The 23,359-nt window shown below is 43.6% G+C and overlaps 1 protein-coding gene across 1 annotated transcript in view; it reads left to right on the top strand.

Moving 5' to 3' along the window:
• LOC134455315 (contactin-associated protein-like 2) overlaps nt 1–23,359 on the top strand; it is a 183,021-nt gene that overhangs the window by 63,438 nt on the left and 96,224 nt on the right. Inside the window, exons 10-11 of the mRNA XM_063206336.1 lie at nt 737–856; nt 4,726–4,926. Of these exons, the coding sequence (XP_063062406.1) occupies nt 737–856; nt 4,726–4,926 (321 nt within the window). The remainder of the gene's footprint in view (nt 1–736; nt 857–4,725; nt 4,927–23,359) is intronic.

Here is a 23,359-nt window from a genome sequence, read left to right as displayed (position 1 = left end):
GCCGTACTGTACTGTGCTATGCTGTGCCATTCCATGTCGTGATGTGCCATGCTGTGCCGGTCAGTACTGTGCTGTGCTGTGTCATGTTGTTCCATGTCGTGCTGTGCTGTGCTGTGCTGTGCTGTATGGATCAAAACCTTCCTCAAACTCTCTGAAGAGAAAGACAGCTGGTAGCTCCACAGGGGGACTTGAGTTTTCACCATGTCTTACGAAATTATAGATTTCATCAGAAAATTAAAATTAAGCCTGGAACATGCTTGCTGCAGGTTCCGCATTGGCATGCACATTTGATGTCAATTTTGCGCACGGTAGAGCACGTGACACAAGGTATGAAGATGCGTGCATGCGGTGCAATATTGGCAGAACCGCGAGGGGTGGTTCAATTTCAAAATCAATTTGTTATAAAGGCAGTAAAACGGGACAAAAGTCTCATCTGATTCATCTTAACTTCTGTAAAATTCCATAGACCACAATGTCCTTTCTAAACACCCTCTCCTCAAGCCAGAATTTGTTTACCTTTTATCACTAGCCCTTTGACAAAATGCAAGACTCTTCCAGTCAGTTGAGAACAAAAAATAGCAGCAGAATCTCTGATAAGAAAGGTGCCTCCACCGTTCATGGAGCTGTGAAGCATTCTGTATATTTTTCTTGTTGTGTTCGGCAGGGTATCAAGATATACTTTTGCGCTGCTATACCTGTTTGTGTCACCTTCTTTGTTGGTTCTCTTCTTTTCCAGCGGTGTATGAGCGGTCCTGCGAGGCCTACAAGCACCTCGGCAAGACGTCAGAGGCCTACTGGATCGACCCGGACGGCAGTGGACCACTTGGTCCATTCAAGGTCATCTGCAACATGACAGGTAAACTGCAGTGGATATGAAGCAATGTTGCATTGAATTACCGTATACAACAGTATACCATGTATTACTAATCTATAGGTACACTGCTGCCAAGCCAAAGCAGTGTTGTATGGTAAACAAACCACACCTTGGATAGCTCAGTGAAGTCTGGATATCTTAGTCGGTAGAGCTATCAGACCTTTGATCTGATGGTCAAGGGTTCAAGTCCCTTTCATGTAGCAGTCGTGGTCTAGTCGTTAAGGAGATGGGATTTGCAGCTTCAAATCCAACCCTTCTACTCCCTCTCTCACCGTATGGCTGAGGTGCCCTTGAGCAAGCACCTAACCCCACACTGCCCCAGGGACTGTAACCAATACCCTGTCCTTAAAAACAACTGTAAGTCGCTTTGCATAAAAGAGTCATCTAAGTAATGTAACCAGAAATTAACAAAGTAAGCAAGCAGAGTAAGCAAGTTTTGTTATGAAGAGAAACACTTGGAAAACAACAGCTAAAAGCTCCTCAGAGGCTGAGCAACATGACCCTACTCCTGTAGCAACTGGTACTTTGTTCCATTATTGATTACTGGTTGTCAAAATCCTAATTTATTTGGCAGACCCACTTCAACAGACCTCACCAGGGGGGTATACTAAGAACATGGTTAAGTGACAAGCCAGGCTTAGTTAATCTACAGGAAGTGGTAACTGCTAATAGATATACCTGCAGGGATCATTTAGTTAAGAAATGAGGACGTCAGGCCATGTTAACTCTACCTCAAGGTTAACATAACCTGGTTTACTACTGAACCAGCTTCTTGGTATACCCCCCAGGCTCCCACAAAAGGCACGTTCAGGTCCGACAGAGAACCGTTCCAGTGGCCGTTCCTGCATCTAATCTTAACACGGCCGGCATGTTCACGCCGCCATTCTGAGCGCTCGGGAAACGGAATGTTGTTTCGCAATGCAAACCGAAAAGTACTTTCTCTGCAAACCATGACAACAATGTGCACATCATCAGGTTCACCCAGGTAACAATTGGTAGCATACCAAAAAGTTCAGAGCCCAGTATGAACTCGAGCAAGGTGTGCAGGTAATTACTTTAGTTCCAGACGTAACTAGTCCAGGAACGGGCACCAGCACTTTTCTGGTCAGCCTGAAAACAGTAAAAGTGTAGGCTTCCGGTTTCCGGCATACTAATGTGAAATCATCCATACAGAATCACAGAAAATCCCCCTCTCAGTGCTAGACTTGCTGAAGACTCACACACTGGGCACCCTGCCACCCTCACAAGACATCACATCATAATGTTGTGGAACCAATAGCCAGCTCCAGTGGAATAAACAAAGCACACACACACACACACACACACACACACACACACACACACACACACACACACACACACACACACACACACACACACACACACACACACACACACACACACACACACACAAACATAGACATAGACACTCATTCCCCACGGGACCAGAAGTGAAAATAGTGGGTTATTTCACGGCACATTGGGGAGCCTCTGACCACATAAACTGTGTACGGTGTCATCCCCCTCAGACAGACACCCCTGCCTCCAGTGTGGCCCACCAAATCCCCCAGACCAGGCCAGACCAGGCCCAAGCAGAGTGACTTAAAGCCCATAATCAGACAGGAGCAGATGGCTGCAGTCCAGTGGGCGGCTGCTACAAATTACACTTGGAGCCGGCCACAGAGAAGCAAAGCACCAAGGCGGCACCAAGAGCCAAGCGTGACATTCTGGGCCGGGGAGCATTTATTATGGCTGTTTATGTAATGCAGATAAACAGTCAGAGGGGATAGAAGCAATCTCAGAAGTGCTAATAAATATTTTTTGACACAGTCAAAATGGTTCATTGGACATACAGTAACCCGGTTTGGAGTCTGTTTTCAATTACTGCAATCTGCATCAAGCCTGTTAAGGCAGCTTTGTAGAATAGAATAGAAAAGAAAAGAATAGAAAAGAAAAGAATAGAAAAGAAAAGAATAGAATAGAATAGAATAGAATAGAATAGAATAGAAAACCAACTCAGGTAAACCGAGAACATGTTGTTGCAGTAAGAATAGAACATGAGGGAAGTAATAGATAACAGACGTGCAGTCATTTTTGCAGTAGTTCACCTCAGTCCTCACCTATGTGGGTGTATGTTGGAAACAGTCCAACATTTTCATCCAAGTATTGTGATTTTCCCACGCAATAACATGCTGCATGCTGTCAGTATTTCATGGTGCCACCTACAGTGGAAAAAAAATAATCCATGTTGTTGTTTGTGTTGAGTTTGTTTTGTCTTGTTTTTGAGACACGAAGAAGGTGTGAATCAAGATAATCAGCAGCGAGCACCTAGCACCTTCAAGTGCATCAACACTAGGGATGGCACAAACCGCACCGAAAACCGAAACCGTACAATTCACACACATACCGAACCGAACCGTGCCATCCGTCGCAAACCGCAATTCATGTACTGCCCAGAAAAATATGTAAAACAGACATTCTAGGAGTATCTTATCCAGTCTCTCTGATTAAAACATTTGCGTATAAGAGCAATCAGAGGATGACACAATTAAAATCACACCATTTTCACATTATGAGCCTATACAATAAGCCTATTATAAGCCTATACATCATTTTATAACTGCAGTTATATAAATATTGTTTAATATTCCCAGTGCATCATTTATCATGAACTAAAAAAAAAGAACCGTAGAGAACCGAAAACCGTGACCTTGACACCGTGATAAGAACCGAACCGTGAATTTTGTGAACCGTACCACCCCTAATCAACACAGTTTGACATGTTGCTCTTTCCTTATGTCAATTAACCCATTGATGCTGGATGCTGCCTATATGCAGCATTAACTCAGGCGCCTGCCATTTACGCAGCATTCAGGCTCATAAGATCTGAGGTTTTAGGTGTGTTAGAGCTGAATGAACATTGCAAGATTAACTCATTTCATGTTTGTATGTGCTTCAGGCTGTGATATTAAGTTTTTTTAGGCTGAGGGCATCTTTTCCTAGCCTGGGCGAATAGCCGACTGTTGACTCCGTCAATCAGTCTGGCAAAAGCCATGAGGAATCCGTCTCCGTGGACGATGGGAGATGGTCTGATCTTACTCTATCATTTAAATTAATTGAAGTTCCAAACTCAAATGAAACCCATATTGTGCTTTATTAGCATGCCTGTTTCACGTTATAGCGTCGGGCAGTCATGGGTGAGCGGTTAGGGCGTCAGACTTGCATCCCAGAGGTTGCCGGTTCGACTCCCGACCCGCCAGGTTGGTGGGGGGAGTAATCAACCAGTGCTCTCCCCCCATCCTCCTCCATGACTGAGGTACCATGAGCATGGTACCGTCCCACCGCACTGCTCCCCATGGGGCGCCACTGAGGGCTGCCCCCTTGCACGGGTGAGGCATAAATGCAATTTCGTTGTGTGCAGTGTGCAGTGTTCACTTGTGTGCTGTGGAGTGCTGTGTCACAATGACAATGGGAGTTGGAGTTTCCCAATGGGCTTTCACTTTTCACTTTNAAAGCATACAAATAACAAAACGAAAGTGTGAATATAGTTACCTTAACCAATCAGTAATGGAGCACGCAGGTGAGTTCTACGACACCACTCTCAACTGTTTGCTGATTAGCTGATTGGTTGCTGAGAGAACCGATGGCGTACATGGATGGCGTCACCAGGCTAATCTTTTCCCAAAAAAGGCTTAGTTATTGAGCAGGCGTTTTTTAAAGGTGCCTCAGGCTCAAATGGGTTAATTACTATCAGCTTCTGTGTACCAAATGTCTCGACTTGACCCCAAAGTAGCTTGGCTAACCCAACCCCAACCAACCTTTAGTTTGTTTTGATTTTGACACCCCAACAGAGGACATGGTGTGGACGACGATGCCGAACAACCTGCCGGCCCAGATGTCGGTGACGGGTTCGAGTCGTGAGCGGCGTACGGTGCTGCAGTTGAACTACAGTGCCTCTATGGAGCAGGTGTCAGCCGTCATCGGAGCCTCAGAGTACTGCGAACAACACCTGGCCTACGCATGCCGCTCCTCACGACTACTCAACACACCTGGTAAGGACACGTATGTGTGTGTGTGCTTGTGTGTGTGCGTGCGTGCATGCATGCGTGTGTCCGTGAGTGTTTGTGTGCAGGGTCACCACAGGATGCTACTTGTGAGGGTAATGAGCTGCAAAATTGGCTTCATGTTATACATTGGCTTTACCCACAGTGGTCAATATCTCACTCTATTGTATTACTCTAAACATTGGAGCTCTAGAAGCTCAGTTGTGGCCAGCTGTATTAATGAGATGAGCAGGGGGAGGATGGGAAGCTACTGCTCAATGTCATGTGTGCGTGTGCGTGTGTGCATGCGTGCGTGTGTGCGCGCGTGCGTGCAATGTGTTATGTAAGGGTTAACGTTCGGCGAGAAGGTCGCTACCGTGGAATAGCAGCACGACAGAGAGAATCTTTAGACCCCGACGCGGAGCGGAGGGGTCTTGTTCTCTCTGAAGTGCTGCTATTCCACAAAGCGACCGACTCGCCGAAAGTTAACCCGCTTATTATATGGATATACTTAAATGATTCACACATGCGGGGACATTTCTTTAGACCTATTTAATGTTAAGATTGTTGCTGCGCAAAACAAAACAGTGCCGCTAGGCAACAGCTAGGTAGGCTAGCCAGGACAACAGGTGTTGTCTATCACAGCAGCTGATTAGAGTGACAAAAGACCGGACCCCCTGCGGAGTGATATGAAATATTCGCTTTAGCCACTGACTTGTATACAAGCCAGTGACTTTAGCAGTGAACGTCTTGTTGCCATTGACAGCGATAGCCAGGACAACGGGTGCTGTCTATCACAGCAGCTGATTAGAGTCTTATTGAAAAGTCGCTTTAGCAGTGAAAAGTCTTGTTGCCATTGACAGCGGTCTGTTATAGACCAACCCGTCCGTTATCGAAAAATAACAGACGTCCGAACGTTGGGGAGCCCCGTTGAAATGAATGGAGCATTCGACAGATGACGTCACAACCATATAATAAGCAGCAATAATGTGTATTAAGATCAGTAGCTCTGCAAATGTGGCTTGTGGGTGGCTGTGAGTTTATATTGTCTCCATGTCAGTAGACGCTGCCAGTGCTGTTTGGGTGTGTTTGGGTTTCTTATTTTGCTGTGCTTCCTGTAATTCCATATGGCATGTCTATGTTCAAGGCCAGACCCCCCGGCTCTCATTAATGTCTCAGCTTTTACAGCCATTGATCCTGTTCGTCTCCCCAGGCCATTACCCTTTCATTGACTTAATCCCTGTGTCAGCATTTGCCTTCAACAAGTTTGCAGACCAAACATTCCTCTATATTGCAGTCTACCCACAGTTGGGAACTAGTATTGAGTGTCAAAAGTAAAAGTAAACGTAAATCTGTGGCGCAGCAACACTAGCACATGATATTACGTAGCTGTTACACCATTTACTCCTTTGTACTTAATGAGGTAGACTCAGCTGATCGTAAGACAAGTACACAGGTCTACTGTTTACTAGGATAAGTTTTGTAGAAGAAGATACCGCACACTCCATCGTGCCGCAATTTATTAACAAAACAACGTTTCGGCCCGTATGGCCTTTCTCAAGTTTTTGAGAACTTGAGAAAGGCCATACGAGCCAAAACGTTGTTTTGTTAATAAATTGCAACACGATGGACAAGAGTGTGCGGTATCTTCTTCTACAAACTTGATCTTGCACCCACTACCTGCACCTCGAAACCTCTGGTGTTGGTTTCCTCCTTCAAAATACTAGGATAAGTTACCTGTGTTGGAAGGAGACAGTGTCTCTTTTTTTACTTTAACGTTTACTTGTGACACCTCTGAAAGGCAAATATGGTATGTTGCTAAGATGGGAGAGCATGTGGAACGCTACCTTGATTTGAGAAGTTATAAGATATAAGGAGAATTTGTAGAACAAAAATCTCTAAATTGTACATGTGTTGAAATTGTAGTCAAGGTAAATAAACGTGAGATTGAGCTTAGGAAATTTAATTCCTAAATATTGTGAATGTTTCAAATGAAAGCCGTTCTTGCTATCCTGCTTCTCCTCCATTAAAATCCATTTATTTGACGCTGTGAACTAATACGTTTCGATGTTACATTCCTACATCAGTGACTTTCTTGAATGCACACAGGTCCTTTGGTGGAGGCCACTCAGTAATCTTTGAAATGAAGGTTTTTAATCTTTTGAACTTAACTGAAAGATGTGAGCACAGCGGGTAATAACACAACTTTATCTACATTGAATTGTCAGCCCCTATGTAGCTAGCATGACTTTTTTATTGACTTTGCTTACGGAGACATAATTAGTCATAAGTCACGAGAAGGACAGTATGTACTCTGGAGTACATCTCTCTCTCTCTCTCTCTCTCTCTCTCTCTCTCTCTCTCTCTCTCTCTCTCTCTCTCTCTCTCTCTCTCTCTCTCTCTCTCAGCCTCTTTTTATGTCTGAGGATATTGCACTCGCACCACAACACTGTAAGGAGACGCTCAGTGCTCCTCTGCAAAACATTTTGAGCTCATTACACTTCACACTTACTGACGAGTAAAGCACACAATGCACTCTGTGGCATTCACTTGACAGCTTCCTTGAGTCAGTCCTTTTAATTATTTTAAAGCTGCCTGAATGCTTAGTTTCCAAAGCTGTGTGTGTGCGTGCGTGCGTGCGTGCGTGCGTGTGGGCATGTGTGCGTGCGTGCGTGCGTGCGTGTCAAGAGATGTAACGAGTGTAATGGGAAGCCTCCTCTCTATAGTGACAGTTTGGAATGTTGAGAGTGTCGCCGAGCAACAATTAAAGCAGAGGTTCCGTGAATGGCTATGCCGACTCTTGATTGATTGAACACATGTTCAATAGCGCGGCATTAGTGCGTTAGACCACATCTGAACAATTAACCTCTTCTGTGAAGCGGCTCGTCACTGTCACACAGCCTCCATGTGTGTCCTATTACACAGTTTACCCAGAAACGTGACAAGAGAGACAAGTTTAGGAAAGGACAATTAAAACGCTGCCACAAATCCAAGGGAAGGGAAGATAGGAAACGAGTTTTCAGAAAAAGAAACTACAACTGTAAAATCTGCTTCAAAAATTGACTGTAAGGTTTTATCAGTTCACTAGTTGCAGGGTCACCATCCCATTCACTAAACATGGGCACCAGGTAAATAATACTGTTAGCTAATGCTTCCTATTAGTCAGTGGTCAAGTTGTAAAATCAAAGCATGGAGGATGGTGAGAGATGTATTCTGATTATTGGGGGTTCTGGGGGAAATCTTTGAAATTGTAGTTGTTAAATGTGCAATTGTAACACAATATGTGAAGACGGGATGCCTGCTTTAGAGGGGGATGATTTTTGACCATTTTCATTGAGGGGGATGGCATCCCTCCCCATACCCTTACAACTCAAGCCCTGCTATTAGCACATGCTTAATAAAGGCCTCCAACAGTGACAACAGTTGCTAGCTGGCTAGTAAGCAGCGAAGAAAGAGCACCTCAAACGATGTACTCTACATATCTAGCCACCATAGCTCCATACGCAAAACATGCAGGAAAACAGTGAATGCAAATATTAACTTCTCCATTCACTTGATGATTGTCTGTCAGATGCCAGCTTTAACTACCGACATTTGCTTTTGCTTGTCTTGAGATAGTGGCCACACTGTCAAAACTTACTGCCAATAGACAAGTGAGGTGTGTGGGTGAGTGGGTTTGGTCATGATCTCTCTTCTTCATTTACTGCAGCCCTTATTGTCCGTGACCCTCATTCATCAGCTGACTTGAGCAGCTGGGGAGAGAGACGAGAGGATGAAACGAGGCATCAACTGTCATGACATGGATGTCTAGTCCTCTTCCTGTCCCCTCGCCCACCCATTGAGTCTGACATGTTGTTTACTGCTCTCACTTCATGAGGGTATTGCCGCCCCATTTGTATTTAGATTGTATCCCTTATGAACAAATTAGATCGCTTTCCAGACTGTTTAGCGCCACACAGATTTCAGTGTGATGCTAATAAACCAAGACAAGCGTATTACAAAAAATATTTTGGTAGCACTTTTGCGTGTGTGTGTGTGTGTGTGTGTGTGTGTGTGTGTGTGTGTGTGTGTGTGTGTGTGTGTGTGTGTGTGTGTGTGTGTGTGTGTGTGTGTGTTTGTGTGTTTGTGTGTGTTAGTGTGGGGGGGTGTAGTGTTTGTGTGGGGGGGTTTAGTGTGTGTGTATTTTGTGTTCACGGGGGTGGTGAGCACATCAGTGTTGTGATCGGCAGAGAATAGATTATGTATTAGAGCGCATTAGTCAAATGTTTTCCTGACTTAACACCATGGGAGTACGCTGTGCACAGTTGTTCCACATCAGCATGTTGGGCTTTCATCCCATTACTGTGCAAATTGTGTAAATCCTCCCGCAAATGTTAGTATCGCAATGCAAAATAGCACGATATTCAGAATTTTGCTGTACGGACTAGCCCATGTAAAGGGTGCATTTCCAACTGAGAGATATGAGAAGAATATATCATGGGGTGAGTTTGTATGTGGTACATCTGTGCTGTGGGCAGATTGTGTCAATTCTGAATATATCAATTCTCCATTTAGCACAATTTTGCAACGCTTCCTCAGTGCTATTATATTGAGACAGATCCAACCCCATCCCAATCTAATGAGAAGACATAAGGTATTACAGTGCATGTAGTCATTATTGAAATACATATTCATTACATTTTTACATTATGATTATTTTAAGGGTGATTTTAAGTGGTATAAAGCCAAACTATGTCTAGATTTTACTTTTTTGTACTTTTTTGTGCAAATACTGTCAATGCTCAAAATACCAGCCAGTTTAGCAAGACAGAGGCTGGTTTGTATTAACGAAATTTGTAAATGCAGAATGTATTAATTGAAGGCAGCAAGAGTCATGCAAAACATGACAAGCAATTAACCCCAGATATAAGACCAGTAATGAGTTCACCCAGAGAGACAAGGTCAAATAGCTCAAAGGTTGGCCCATGTGCTTTTAAACTGAAATTGGCATGTTAAATTAAAGACTTTTTTATATTTTTCTCAAATCTCAGAGTGCCTCTGCTTTTTCCTTCCTTTTTTGGAGCTCAAAGGTTACCTTTGCCTTACAGTACATCTTAAATTGAGTTTGCAAGAGAACAAGAGGTCCTTCCTTTAAAACACACACTAACGCACGGACACACGCACGCACGCACGCACGGACGGACGGACGGACGCACGGATGCACGCACACACACACACACACGAGCATGCGCACACACGCGCACACACACACACACACACACACACACACACACACACACACACACACACACACACACACACACACACACACACACACACACACACGCATCACACATACTGTGCATGCATACAAAAGACATAAGATTTGGTAATGATTTCAAGTAATGGGAACTCGGCCATGGTTCCATGGACATGGAGATTTGTGTGTGTGTTTAAAGAATTGAGATGATCAGGCTACAGGCTACAGGCTACAGGCTACAGGCTACAGGCAGCCTTCCAGATCCACGGTCATGTCTTCAGTGTTCACATGCTGCTCTGAGCATTTCATTACATCATTACAGAAGCATCATTACCCCCAATAACATTGTCATATATTTCACTGACAAGGCCATGTGTCACAATCCAAACTAAATGAGCGGGGCTGCTGTGCTGTACTGAGTAGTATAGCGCCCATTCCACCCACTGTACGGGTACATTTTCCTTGAGAATGCAGGTTGAACTACAGCCTGGGTTTATCAAAGAAATATGCACATCCATCTCAAAAATGGGTGCTGCACTAGCAAAGTCAAATAACCGCAAAAAATAAAGTCCCAACATCAAGCTCCAGTTTTTCTTATGTTATGAAACAGGAGCTTGGTGTTGAGGACTTTTTGCTATTATTGAACTACAGCCTGGGTACCCCGTCACTCTCTTCCTCCCTTTTTCCACACTCTTCACTACCCTGCCACAATATATGCAGAAAAGTCCAAAATCTATGATATAAAAAGTGTATCCGTGTAAGAGACAAGGGGGGATAAAAAGAAAAGATGTGCTAGTACAGTAACCACAATAACCGCAATATCGCATCAGACTTTTTCCCCTTTTCTTTTGGATGCATCCTTCCTCATACCCAACTTTCTCAAACAGAAGTGACTGACAGAGGCCCTTAAAAACATGGCCGTTGGCTACCCTAAGGCAAACCATGATAAAGAAGAACCTGGAGACTTTGTGTTGAGTGCTGTCTGAGGGCCCAAAAGATTTGAAATGTGTGAGTGGCATCTGAATGGATTGCCACAGCTAGTACACACACACGTGCACGCACTTATGCACACACTCACACGCATAGTTGCACACACAGTCGCAAGGCCAATCACTGGCCAGCTGTTTCTTCATCACATGACTGGTGCTTCATGTGTCTCCACCTGGTGCCTTCGTGTGATTGGCTATGAGAATAAGACAAACTCTTTTGGGGTTTCTACTCAACTTTTGTTGGTCTGACTGAACAGTTTTTTTCTCAACTTATTTATTTCTTGGAAGAAGAAGAAGAAGAAAGAAACAAGAAGAGAAAGATAGGTGGCCAGAAAGAGAGAGAACGAGAGAGCGTCCAGTTTACTTGGAGAGAATCTGAAACAACAGTTTAGTTGTGACAATGGAATAGACTTCAGTGTGGTTGCTGCCCTCTCCCATTTGCACCCACCAACTCCCCCACAGTTCCCCACAATGCTCTCTACCTGCCTCCCCCTCCAGCACATTTCCTGTATTCCTGTGTTGTATAATAGCAATGGTGACCGATAGGACAGGCTGGTTAATTGCACTGTGTTGCTCTGCAATGCAGTCCACACACACACACATACACACACACACACACACACACACACACACACACACACACACACACACACACACACACACACACACACACACACACACACACACACACACACACACACACACACACACTGCTGTGCTTGTGGTCCGAGAGCAGTGGCTGTGGTTAACTGCGCTGGGTTGTCCACACATGCAGTCTACACACGCACAAACGCACGCATGCACACACATGCACGCACGCGCACACACACACACACACACACACAGACACAAACACACACACACACACACACACACACACACACACACACACACACACACACACACACACACACACACACACACACACACACACACACACACACACACACACACACACGCTGGTGTGCGTGTGGTCCGAGAGGAGGGGTTGTGGTTAATTGCGCTGGGCAGACCCGTCGCCGTTCCCCTCATCTGCTCCAGATGGTTTAGGACAACACAAGCTGCCTCATTATCAATATGGCCGCCAGGGTCTACACCCGCTGGCACCACACTCACAGTGGTACACCGTACATGGCACACACACACACACACACACACACACACACACACACACACACACACACACACACACACACACACACACACACACACACACACACACACACACACACACACACACACACACACACACACTTAGTACATACACACACTTAGTACATACACTCACTGGCACCACACACACTTGCTGGTGTGACCAGACTTTGAATGGGGAAAGACCCAAGGAGAGATGCTGTCACAACATGTGCCCAGACACGTGCAAAGCATGTGCACACGCACGCACGTACACGCACGCACGCACACACACAAATAATTTCAATTTCAAAGCCTGAGGCTTGTCCTCGATTGAACCCAAGACAGAGGCGAATGCTGAGCAAGGCGATGTGCTATTGAAGCCAGTGTGTGGTCAATGGATTACACGTAGACAGTGTGTGCTTTGACTAAATAGTCAACACACACACTGCAAAGCACACACTCACCACTTTGCCTAAACACACAGCACATTTAGCAGTGTGAACACAACACAATAAATACATCCAAATGCATTCTATTAAAAAAAAATAAGTAAAAAGCTGGCGCAGCACAGATGCAATTCTTATTGTTATATTGTCTGATTGTTTTTTTTAAATCAAGTGTGCAACAGGTAGATTTTGTTTATCACTTCAGACACTTACTATTCCTCACAGGATTGAGCTGCATTGTTTGTGCATGGCATCAGAAAAGCAAGGATTAATATACAGTTCCTTAACATGATCTTGAAAGGATCACTACTTTTTATTTGTCAAAAGCGTGATGTTTGTCACAATGGCTTTGATTCTTTTTTATTGACATTTATTCAGCCATTCATACAATTCCCTGTAGCCGATTAGCACACATGCTTATGCGCGCGCACACACACACACACACACACACACACACACACACACACACACACACACACACACACACACACACACACACACACACACACACACACACACACACACACACACGCACAAAGACACGCACAAATGAATAGACTCTGATGTCCTGAGGTTGTGTCTTCTAACACACTGGCTTAACACCAGAGCACTCGTCACAACAACAATCTACAGCAAACACAGAGCCATAATTGGCTGAAATCACTGCTCTTGTTACTGAGAAAACACATTTATTGAATCCATTTGAAGAATGATCAATTCAGACTACTGCTTTGAAGTCAAGGCCGTTTGTTGTGCCCCACATAAAAATGGATGAAATTCTAAGAAACTGCACCCTATATTTCTCCACTTCTTCATTTCTTTACTTGGAGAGCTATTGCACTGAGCAGTCTCAATCAGAGGGAAGGGATTAGGGTGTCGCAATGACAGATTGTGGCAATTGAAAATCAGAAAGAAGAAAGAACTGAGATGGAGTTACAAATGAACACTCGTTAAAAGAAAGTTTGTGTGTGTGTGTGTGTGTGTGTGTGTGTGTGTGTGTGTGTGTGTGTGTGTGTGTGTGTGTGTGTGTGTGTGTGTGTGTGTGTGTGTGTGTGTGTGTGTGTGTGTGTGTGTGTGTGTGTGTGTTTGTGTGACATATCCTGTGTGCCAAAGAAGTTGTTTGAAGAACTTGTTTCTTTAACCTCTGCATGGTCGTGTTGTACAGAGAGACCTTATTCTGTATGGCTCTTGTTATACATTTCCTGTCACCAGAAGGAGGAAGGAGGAAGTCCTTTTGTTTCATTCTTTTCATGTTTCAAAATATTCTTTATGGAACACTATACAATGCTATAATATCTATGAAGCCATTTAAGAGGAAATTTACTTCTAATTGTTTGACAAGAGGAGCTTTTGTGGAACACTCAAGTAGTTGAAGGGGACCACCACATTAGTTGAAAAACAGTAATCTCAGACATGGAAAATGCAAAACACCCTGGTTTTACATTTAATGTTCGTTAGTGTAGCTTGAAATTAAATTGATTAAATTTCTGTCCTTTATTCAATTTGCTGTCCATACTTGATCCAGACGTTGTTTGCAAGACTGATATGTTGTGCATTGCTTATGGTTAGCAAATTACATTCCAAATTGTGCAATAAGTGGCGTATTTCCTTCCCTTCCCCTCGGCACTGCCTGTGATATATATTCAGAAAATGACAAACAGCTCATTTGAAAGCCGTGACTGTGCCATCCATAGAGATTTTTTTTGAGGAAGTACATCTTAGCTTAATACCCTGCCAGGGGCAAAGTGTGTTAAACAATATAAACATGTTCCATATCCTTCCCTTCCCAAAATAACGACGAAAGCTTTACAAGACAGCTATTTTTGTTTTGTTGAACTTAGAATCAGTAGATCGGTCAAGCAACACCACATCACACCGTCTTTTGTGATGCAAATGCAAAAAGGTTATTTCAAAATGCGCGACAGCACAGCTTCTTTCATCCCTTTGGTGTTTCTGGCACTGCGTAGCCAAACCTGGTTGTCTGGGGAGATGTTTGCTACATTCGTTCTGTTCTCATGACCTCAGCTCCGCTTGCTCTGCCAAAAAGCGTCTCATTTTTCATATTCACCATCAGCCACCTGTGGCTCTCATTGTGCTGCCAGAGCTCAATGGAGTTCGCTGGAACTCGCTGTCCCACTTGTGCCAATTGGAATGGAGTAGCACACCTGCTAAAAAAACATTCTCTCTCTCTCTCTCTCTCTCTCTCTCTCTCTCTCTCTCTCTCTCTCTCTCTCTCTCTCTCTCTCTGCTGCTGGCATCCACATTGGCATGGACACAGTGGACCACCCCTCCCCTCTCCTCCTAGTACCCTCCTCCTCCTCCTCCTCCTCCTCCTCCCTCTCCTCCGAGTACCCTCCTCCTCTTGATATTCTGCTGCTAACTTCCACACCTTTCTATTGAGACAGGAAAGACAAGCAACACATCTGCCAGTTACAGCTGCCAAAGGAGCAAAAATACCTGATAAAACGGGGGAAGGTCTGCAGTTACATATCTTGGAATGGCAAAATAGAATATACCTTAGGCTCACAGTACTGCCATCGCCACACATGCAGTCTACTGAATCTAACTACAGCTATTCACCCTGAATTGAACTGCATGGTTTTTTAAAATAAACTGTAAGCCCTCCCACTAATAGTATTTTATGACCCCACCATGACGGTTGATTCCCACATTGTCTTCGTTACGTCCAGAATCCATTCGTTAAAGAGTTCTGGTACCCTGAAACCCTGAAATGCTCTTATGAAAGTGGGTGAGTGCACATGTGGCCTGGCTATATTTATATGGTTACACACTCCTTCACACACGCACACACAGTCACGTGATGTTCACACGCACACGCACGCACACACACACACACACACACACACACACACACACACACACACACACACACACACACACACACACACACACACACACACACACACACACACACACACACACACACACACACACACACACACACACACACCAGAGAAGGGGGTTACAGTACATTGCCCAGAGATATAGAGTGAAAGAAAGGGAGAGGGAAAGAGAAAGAAAGATAGAAAAAATGTTTTATATAAATTTTTCATTTTGGTTCAGACCAAAGCACTGTCACTAAGTGAGCAGTGGCATTATCTAATGTCTCTGGCCTGAGTGGTAGGCCAGGACTTGGAAACACACTGAAATGCGGCTTTCCTGGGGCATGTCTGTTTTAGAAGGGATAGACAGAGTATTTATGCATGCATCTTTATGTATGTTTTAGATAGAGGTTTTATGTATGTTAGTATGTACTGTATGTTTGTTTGGGCAGGCACTTTATGTGTATATGTCTGCTTGGATAGGCACAGGCGGAGTATTTTTAATTGGGTCAGGCAGCAGTATTTCATGTACTTTATCTGTTTGAGCATGAACTAGTAGAGTACTGTATTTACGTGTCTGTTTGGACAGGGATATCCAGAGTGCTGTATTTCTGAATCTGTGTAGGGCAGGGATAAGTAGAGTACTGTATTTATGTATCTGAGTAGGGCAGGGTTAGGCAGGTTTTGCATATTTTAGTGCTATATTGTTGGGGTGAGCCAACTGGGGAGCGCATCTTTATTCACATTATCCCTCAACAACCTTGTTAGCAGCTATCTGACACTCTTTGGCATTGGCTATATTGAGCCTCATTTATGTTGTCCTTCAGAGCCACAGGCAGGGAAACTACTTTGTGTGATCTGGGATATGTATAAAAGACTGAAGCTCAGCAACCTTATTTGCAGTTATCTGGTACAATGTGACATTATTGTTTTATTTAGGCTCAATTTGATCAGAGCCACAGGCTAGGAAGCTAGTTGTTATGCTTTAAGTATCTCTTGTGTCATATGGCAAAAAAATGAAAAGCTCTTGAGACGGCACAGCACTCATGGCATCCATATCTCATCAGCATCTTCATCACATTCTCCCTCCACTAATTCATCCATATAGTAGTGATGCTTGTAGTGTAGTGCAGGGCCAGTAAAGGATGCATCTTAGGCTTGTTAGCCTGCTGTCATGCCATGAGTGGGGACTTGAAGTGGGCTCGTAATGGAGATTTGCATGCAAATGATATTGGTCAAGACCCCCTATAGAGGAGATATGAGGTGAGCAGCGCAGTGCTATTAGTGAAATGGAGGAGAGAGGAGGAGAGTAGAGGAGGCAGGTGAAGCCGGAGTGCAGACTTTGTCAAGCAGGAACCAAAGACTGTCATTGGCTGGAATTTGTGACATAAATAGCAGGTGTATGAAGGTGTCAATCATTCCTTTCATTTGGGCGTCAGACCTCCATATCAGACCATTTTGCTTCCATCCAAAATGACTTCGTTTTTTTAAGGGTACAGTCTAGGACATTTCTAGGAGCACTGGCAGGTTAAATGCCCTGCTTAATGCCACTTCATACATGGATGAGGGTGGTTCTGTGGTTCCTTTTTATTATGCAATGACACCTACAGTATACATACTGTACCGAATGTTCCGTATTTTGGTGACATTTCCTGAAATGCTGTTTTTGATATGTGAACTGTTGACACCTTGGAAACATGTGGTATACGTGTACTTGGTGATGGTGGAGGGGGTGTCTTAGAGTTACCATTTTAGTTGACCCTGGGATAAATGCAAAGCCTTTTTTGAGAGGAGATTTTGCCAGCCCCTGGTTAGAATCGTCTGGTAGTTTTGGTTCAGTAGGCCTGAGCTGACTAGAGAGCATTTGTGTTGTTTTGTGCTTGTGCTGACTGTTTGGCTTTGAAGGTGTGACAGGCCCCCAGTAGCATGGCTGCCTGCTGTTTACTTCTATGCATTTTATTCCCCCACCCTGACTGTATTTTCCATATTCCACCAACCTTTTCCCTTTCTCTCCCCTCATTTCATGTCTCTCTCTCTCTCCTTTCCTCCTCCTCTCTCTCTCTCTCTTAGCCCCTCTTGCCTCTCCGTATTCATAGTCCCTTCTCCCATCCTCTCCTCTGTTGTTCATCCACACATCGTCACTGCCAGCATACCCCATCTCCCTGTCTTCCTGGTGGTCTAGAGACATTCCACAGTGTTCAATATGGGGCTTGTGCTCCAGAAAAGGCATTGCTGAAAGCTTCATGTGTTCAGGCAAAAGACAATTCACCCTCCATGTACTGTATGTAGATGAAAGCTTATATACTGTATTTCTAATGTAAAAAAGCTAAGGGGAAATGGTAAAAGGTGAATTGGAAAACCTTTAAATCACTATCCACCCACAGGTTGTCGTGAACGTTAATGAATAACACTTTTCTAAAGTGGTGTCTTGTAGCAGCCTGACCTCACAGAATTCTGTGAAGTGAACACAGACCCTTGGGACCCAACATCTGTGGCAGTTTTATGAATGTTGCAAAAAATTCTGTGTTGAGGTCACAAAGGAATGGGGCAGCCACATGGAAGGCTCGGTCATTGGTGCGAGGGATTGACAGCTGGCCCTTGGCGGAGCACCGCAGGGATCTTGAGGGAATATCGGGGTGAAGGAGGTCTGTGAGGTAGTGAGGTGCCAGACCATAGAGAAATTTGAAATTGAGGAGGAGGACTTTTAAGGTGATTTAATATTTAATGGGGCCAGTGTAGCTGTTTGAGCACAGGGGTGATGTGCTTCCAGGGCCGATTGTCTGTGAGGATCCTGGCAACAGAGTTCTGGACATGTAGACTGTCCAAGGCCTTATTGGGAAGACCAAGCAGGATGGCATTGCAACAGTCAAGGCGGGAGGAGATGAAGACTCATGAAGATGCGTGACAATATGAGCTTAAGGTGGCACAGTTGAAGCTGCCACTGGAGTTTCCCACAATTGATAGACAATTACTGTCTGAAAGACTTCTCTCTGTGTAAAATCATGTATTTCACTGAAGTACATTTTTTGAACTGCCATTGTTTGAGTCTGGGATGAAAGAACATATTTTTTGTCACCCTAAATCCTTGTGCAAATGTAGCCTAACAAGCTCTTTTCTGTTATCCAGACATGAAGTCAAGTGCCAACTGATGTGAAAACTTGTCTGGAGTATCAGGTTAGACTTCTACAGTGAATGCTGATTAGACTCGTCCACTGAAGCCTGTGTGTTTAAAATTCCTAATACATCATCCATGGCCGCTACAGTGTCATCTGTACTGTGTTCTATTTCTTTTTCAGTCACAATGTGCAGAAGATGACAAGTCTTCCTATGTACCTTTGCATGGGCTGTTTTATCACATGGCTCTTGTGTCCTGTTTTATCACAAGACTCACCTACACAAATACTTTGTACTTCCAGTTAAAATAGACTTGCTGTGTTCACTTGTGGGCAGAGGACTGGGCAATGGATAGAGATGGTGTGGGCTGTAGTAGTTGCAGATATCTTAATCCAAAAACAGTCATTGTCAGATCAAAAAGTAAACCGAAGGGAATGCACCTAAAAAGACACCACTAAGCTGTTTTTCAAAATGATTCTGGAATTCAAAAAGGAAAGCAGTAGCATATTCATGCTACCCGGCACAGATCTTGATGATTTTCAAAAATAATAATAAAATGTGCATGTCTATTTAAAACAGTGTGCAGGCAGATTTCATTTGACCTTTTCTCACAAATGACTAAGATCATAAAGTGTGTACGGTACGTCACTAAGCCCTAGCTACACCTCCTGTGTTATACAAAGAGACACAGATCTTGATCTTTGCTTTTTTAATTGAGTGTGCGGGCATATTTCATTTGACCCTTTTTCCACAAATAAGTACATCTACAATCTACGTACATCTTCACTAAGCCCCAGCTATCCCTCCTGTGGTATATCCAGTCTACAGTCAGATTTCACAGCACAACAATGGAACACTGCATCATGCCCACGGCTGTCAAGATGATAAAAAGCATATGAGAGATTCTACGATTCCCCTACGCTTTTGGCAAAAGCAAAATGTCAATTATCAGTATTTTTTTTCAACTAAATGACCTAGATGTTTACATAGTGTATATATTTAAGTTTCCAAACAAACAAATTGCCAAGCTTAATCTTAAATCATTTGATAAATACTGTAATGAAAGCGAACATTTGCTTAATTATTTTGTCAACAGTGTTATGGACAAATACTATGTCATTTCAAACATATATAAAAATACTACAGAGTTGAAACAATATATGTTTGAAAGTGCTTATGTCCCTTAGCAGTAATGTTGTCTTTAATCTGTGCAACTGATATAGAAAATGTGATTGTTGAGCTTCATAAGTAGGATTTTATGAGTCACTGTGATACAGACTGACACATTTTCATCATAAATCCCTGTAACGTCTGATTTGAATATAGTCACCCTCCTTACACAAGACTTCCTTCTCCAGAGATAATCCCTAGTGTATGTTCATAGGATTTTTCCAACACATAAGGGATCAATAGCGCAAAAACACTTTCAAAACAGTCAACGGTGTTACTCAACGGTGTTACGGTCAACAGTGCAGGGGAACAAGTCAGCACTTTTTTAGGAGAAAAAACAGAGCAGACAAACCCATCTCCCTAGAACACAAATTATTTAGTTTGTTTGTCTGTCAATATGGATATAAATTGGCAAAAACATACTCCTCCTCAACTGTCATCACTGTTGCCAGATTGGGCTGGTTCCCGCCCAATTGGGCTGCTTAGGATGGCCGGGTGCGGGTAAAAATGGCATCTATCAGAAAAACCTTCCCACTGCCATATAAATCAATAGAATTGGGCGGGTTTTTAGGGCGGATTTTGATCACTTTTTGGGCTGGAAATCATCAGCCTCATCTGGCAACCCTGACTGTCATACTTAATTGTAACACCATTGACGGTAACACCGTTGACATTTCAGCCATTTTTATGGTGTTGTGCTAACTGAGGACCTCAGAAGTTCCACCACAACACCTTAATCAATTCATGTATCTGTATGCTTTATCTGTGTTTTTCTACATGTGATTTCTAATTCAGATTCTTATGAATACGTTGATAACACCATTGACAGGCAATTTTCCCGCTATGAGAACATGAAAAAGAATGGATTAAATTATGGAAGGATGGAGCTCAATATTTACCAAAAAGTCTTCCCGTATCCTGCCAAAGAGGTTATGACATCACGTGATGTTATTCGTATGGCCTAAGACCAAACCATTACTGATTTATGGAGGAGGTTTTCAGACCGTGACACCGTTAACACAGTTTTCGTGGACAAACACAAAATGGCAAATTTCATGTATAATGGAAAGGACAGTGGTCTTTCTGACAGTTTTGTCATATTGTGATGATTACTGTGAATCAACATTTGCAATCGTCTTGGGCAAAACAAGTTTCTTTACATGCTAATATGAAGACTGAATCTGACATTTGGAAAACAGGACGGCATGAAAACGCCCAAAACCAGTATTAAATATTCATTCTTGCTGAGGGAAATAATGCTATGTCTACACTTTCTGTATTATATGAAAGATAAATGTTTTCTAATGTCCAAAACATCATTGGATGCAGTTAATAGCTAGTGGAATTGCCAAATAAAATCCACGGACTTAAAAGTGTAGGCGAATTAGAGAATCACTCATATATTGTTGATTGGGCGGGGGAATTGTGTGCGTGCGTGCGTGCGTGTGTGCGTGCGTGCGTGCGTGTTGGGAGGAAGTTGTTGTTGTCATCAAGCCTTCCCCACTAAACTAAACCAGTGGCGAGAACAGTGTTCAGTTTCCCCTCAGTACAAGGGGTCCGGATATAAGATAGGAGATATGGGGTGATATTCTGGAGAGATATGTGGCGATGAGCTGAGCTGCTAGAAACCTCTCTGTGGGGTCCGCAATAGAGCAATTGCACGAGAGGTCTGATAAGTGAGATTAAAAGAAGACTGAGGCGTTGTCTAAGACGTGAGGGAGGGGGATTGAGGAATTCTCCCCCCTCCTCTTCTTTTCTTCACAGCAGTCTACTCTATTCCCTTTGTTCCCGGTTTCCTACTATTTTCTGAAATATTATATCCCTTTGGTTCTAATCAATATAGGAAATCGTTCCATCGTCTTTTGAAGTCATTGACTGACTTCCCATCAGTATACTGTATTTTTTCAGTTGACCACTCTCAAGTTTCTTTTTTTCTTTTGAATTTGTATCACTATTTTCTGAAATTTAATTCTCTTTGGTTCTAATCAGTACAGGAAATCTTTTGAAGTCATTGACTGACTTCCCATCAGTTTACTGTATTTTTTCAGTTGACCACTCTCAGGTTTCTATTTTTTCTTTTCAATTTTTATTACTTTTTGAAAAACACTTCTGTTTTAGTCAGCTGTCTTCATCTTCCATCCGTCAGACATGTAAGAGAATGCAGTGCGTGGGAGATGCATACTTTGATGTGTTTCACTGCATTTCCCCAGAGTAGAGAGGACACAGGAATTGGTACAGAGGAACTGGATTTCTTGATGCAATATCTCTCTCTCTCTCTCTCTCTCTCTCTCTCTCTCTCTCTCTCTCTCTCTCTCTCTCTCTCTCTCTCTCTCTCTCTCTCTCTCTCTCTCTCTCTCTCTCTCTCTCAAGCAATGACAGAACACAGTTAAACTATTCTGGTCCAATTTTTAATCAGTTTACCAAGGAGTGAGGGAGTGTGCAGGGGGGAATAGAGTCAAGATTTAATTACTTCTGAAATGACCTTAATCTACCTTTCAATCATCCTGCCCAGATATTTGTTAGAAGGTCAGACAAAAAAAATGGAGCACACACGCTAGAAAGTCTCATTTCTCTTTCCTCTCTGTTTTTACCCACTAGAAAAGATTTAGAATAACATTTCTTTGACCCACTAAACCAAACTTTTCAACCTTAGACTCAAAACTTTTCCACAGTAATAATTTGATGAAACACCCTAGAAGAGCCATGAGTAATGGACATGGTATATAGAAAGAGATGATAGCTCAATTGGATACGAAACCGCCCAATCTGGCAACACTGATTTGGAATATAACATTGGCTATGAAGGAAACAGCAGGGGAGGGTATATATTGGTATTCAGGGGAAGGTATGTATCAGTATTCAGGGGATGTGTAAAGAGTAGGGAGACGTGTGCATGTATTGGGGTTGGGGATGCCGGCCATTAGAAGGAAGGACAGGGATCAGGGAGTGGATGTGTTCTGTGGTCTGTGGGCATGTCTGTATAAGGGATATGAGTTGGGAATGTAGAGGCAAGGAAGGTGGAGGGAAGAGAAGATGGGTACCGGTATGTACTGTATTCACTTCAGAAGAGAGACTGAAATGCTGACTTTACCTTTGGGCACAGAGGCAGTAGTGGCGATTGAGGTGGTGAGCGGGTATTGAGACGTCATCTAGCCTGTGAACTGAATAGAGTGAGAGAGAGCAGAGTAGAGTAGAGAAGAGCAAGCTGCTGTATAAAAAGTAATTTGGGCCCCTAGCAAGGAGACAATCTTCCCTGACGCTGTCACCCCCCCAAGGCCCCATATTTCATCAGAATAAGCCCTGGCTCGCTCCCTCATTTCCCTCTCCATAGCCCATCATAGAGCTGAGGAGGGGGTGGAGTGGTGCAGGTCTGGGTTTGTGGTGGATGGTGGAGGACTGTGGGGTGGTGAACGATGACGTGAGGATGGAGAAGTGTAAAGCAGCAGTTCCCAAACTCTCTCTGTTGGGAGTCCCTTCCGTCCACAACCCCCCTGCAGTACCCTCCGT

Source organism: Engraulis encrasicolus, chromosome 9 (assembly GCF_034702125.1).
Source record: "Engraulis encrasicolus isolate BLACKSEA-1 chromosome 9, IST_EnEncr_1.0, whole genome shotgun sequence".
NCBI lineage: Eukaryota > Metazoa > Chordata > Actinopteri > Clupeiformes > Engraulidae > Engraulis > Engraulis encrasicolus.
Note: the sequence above shows the minus strand (reverse complement) of the source record. Positions and strands in the feature narration are given on the sequence as shown.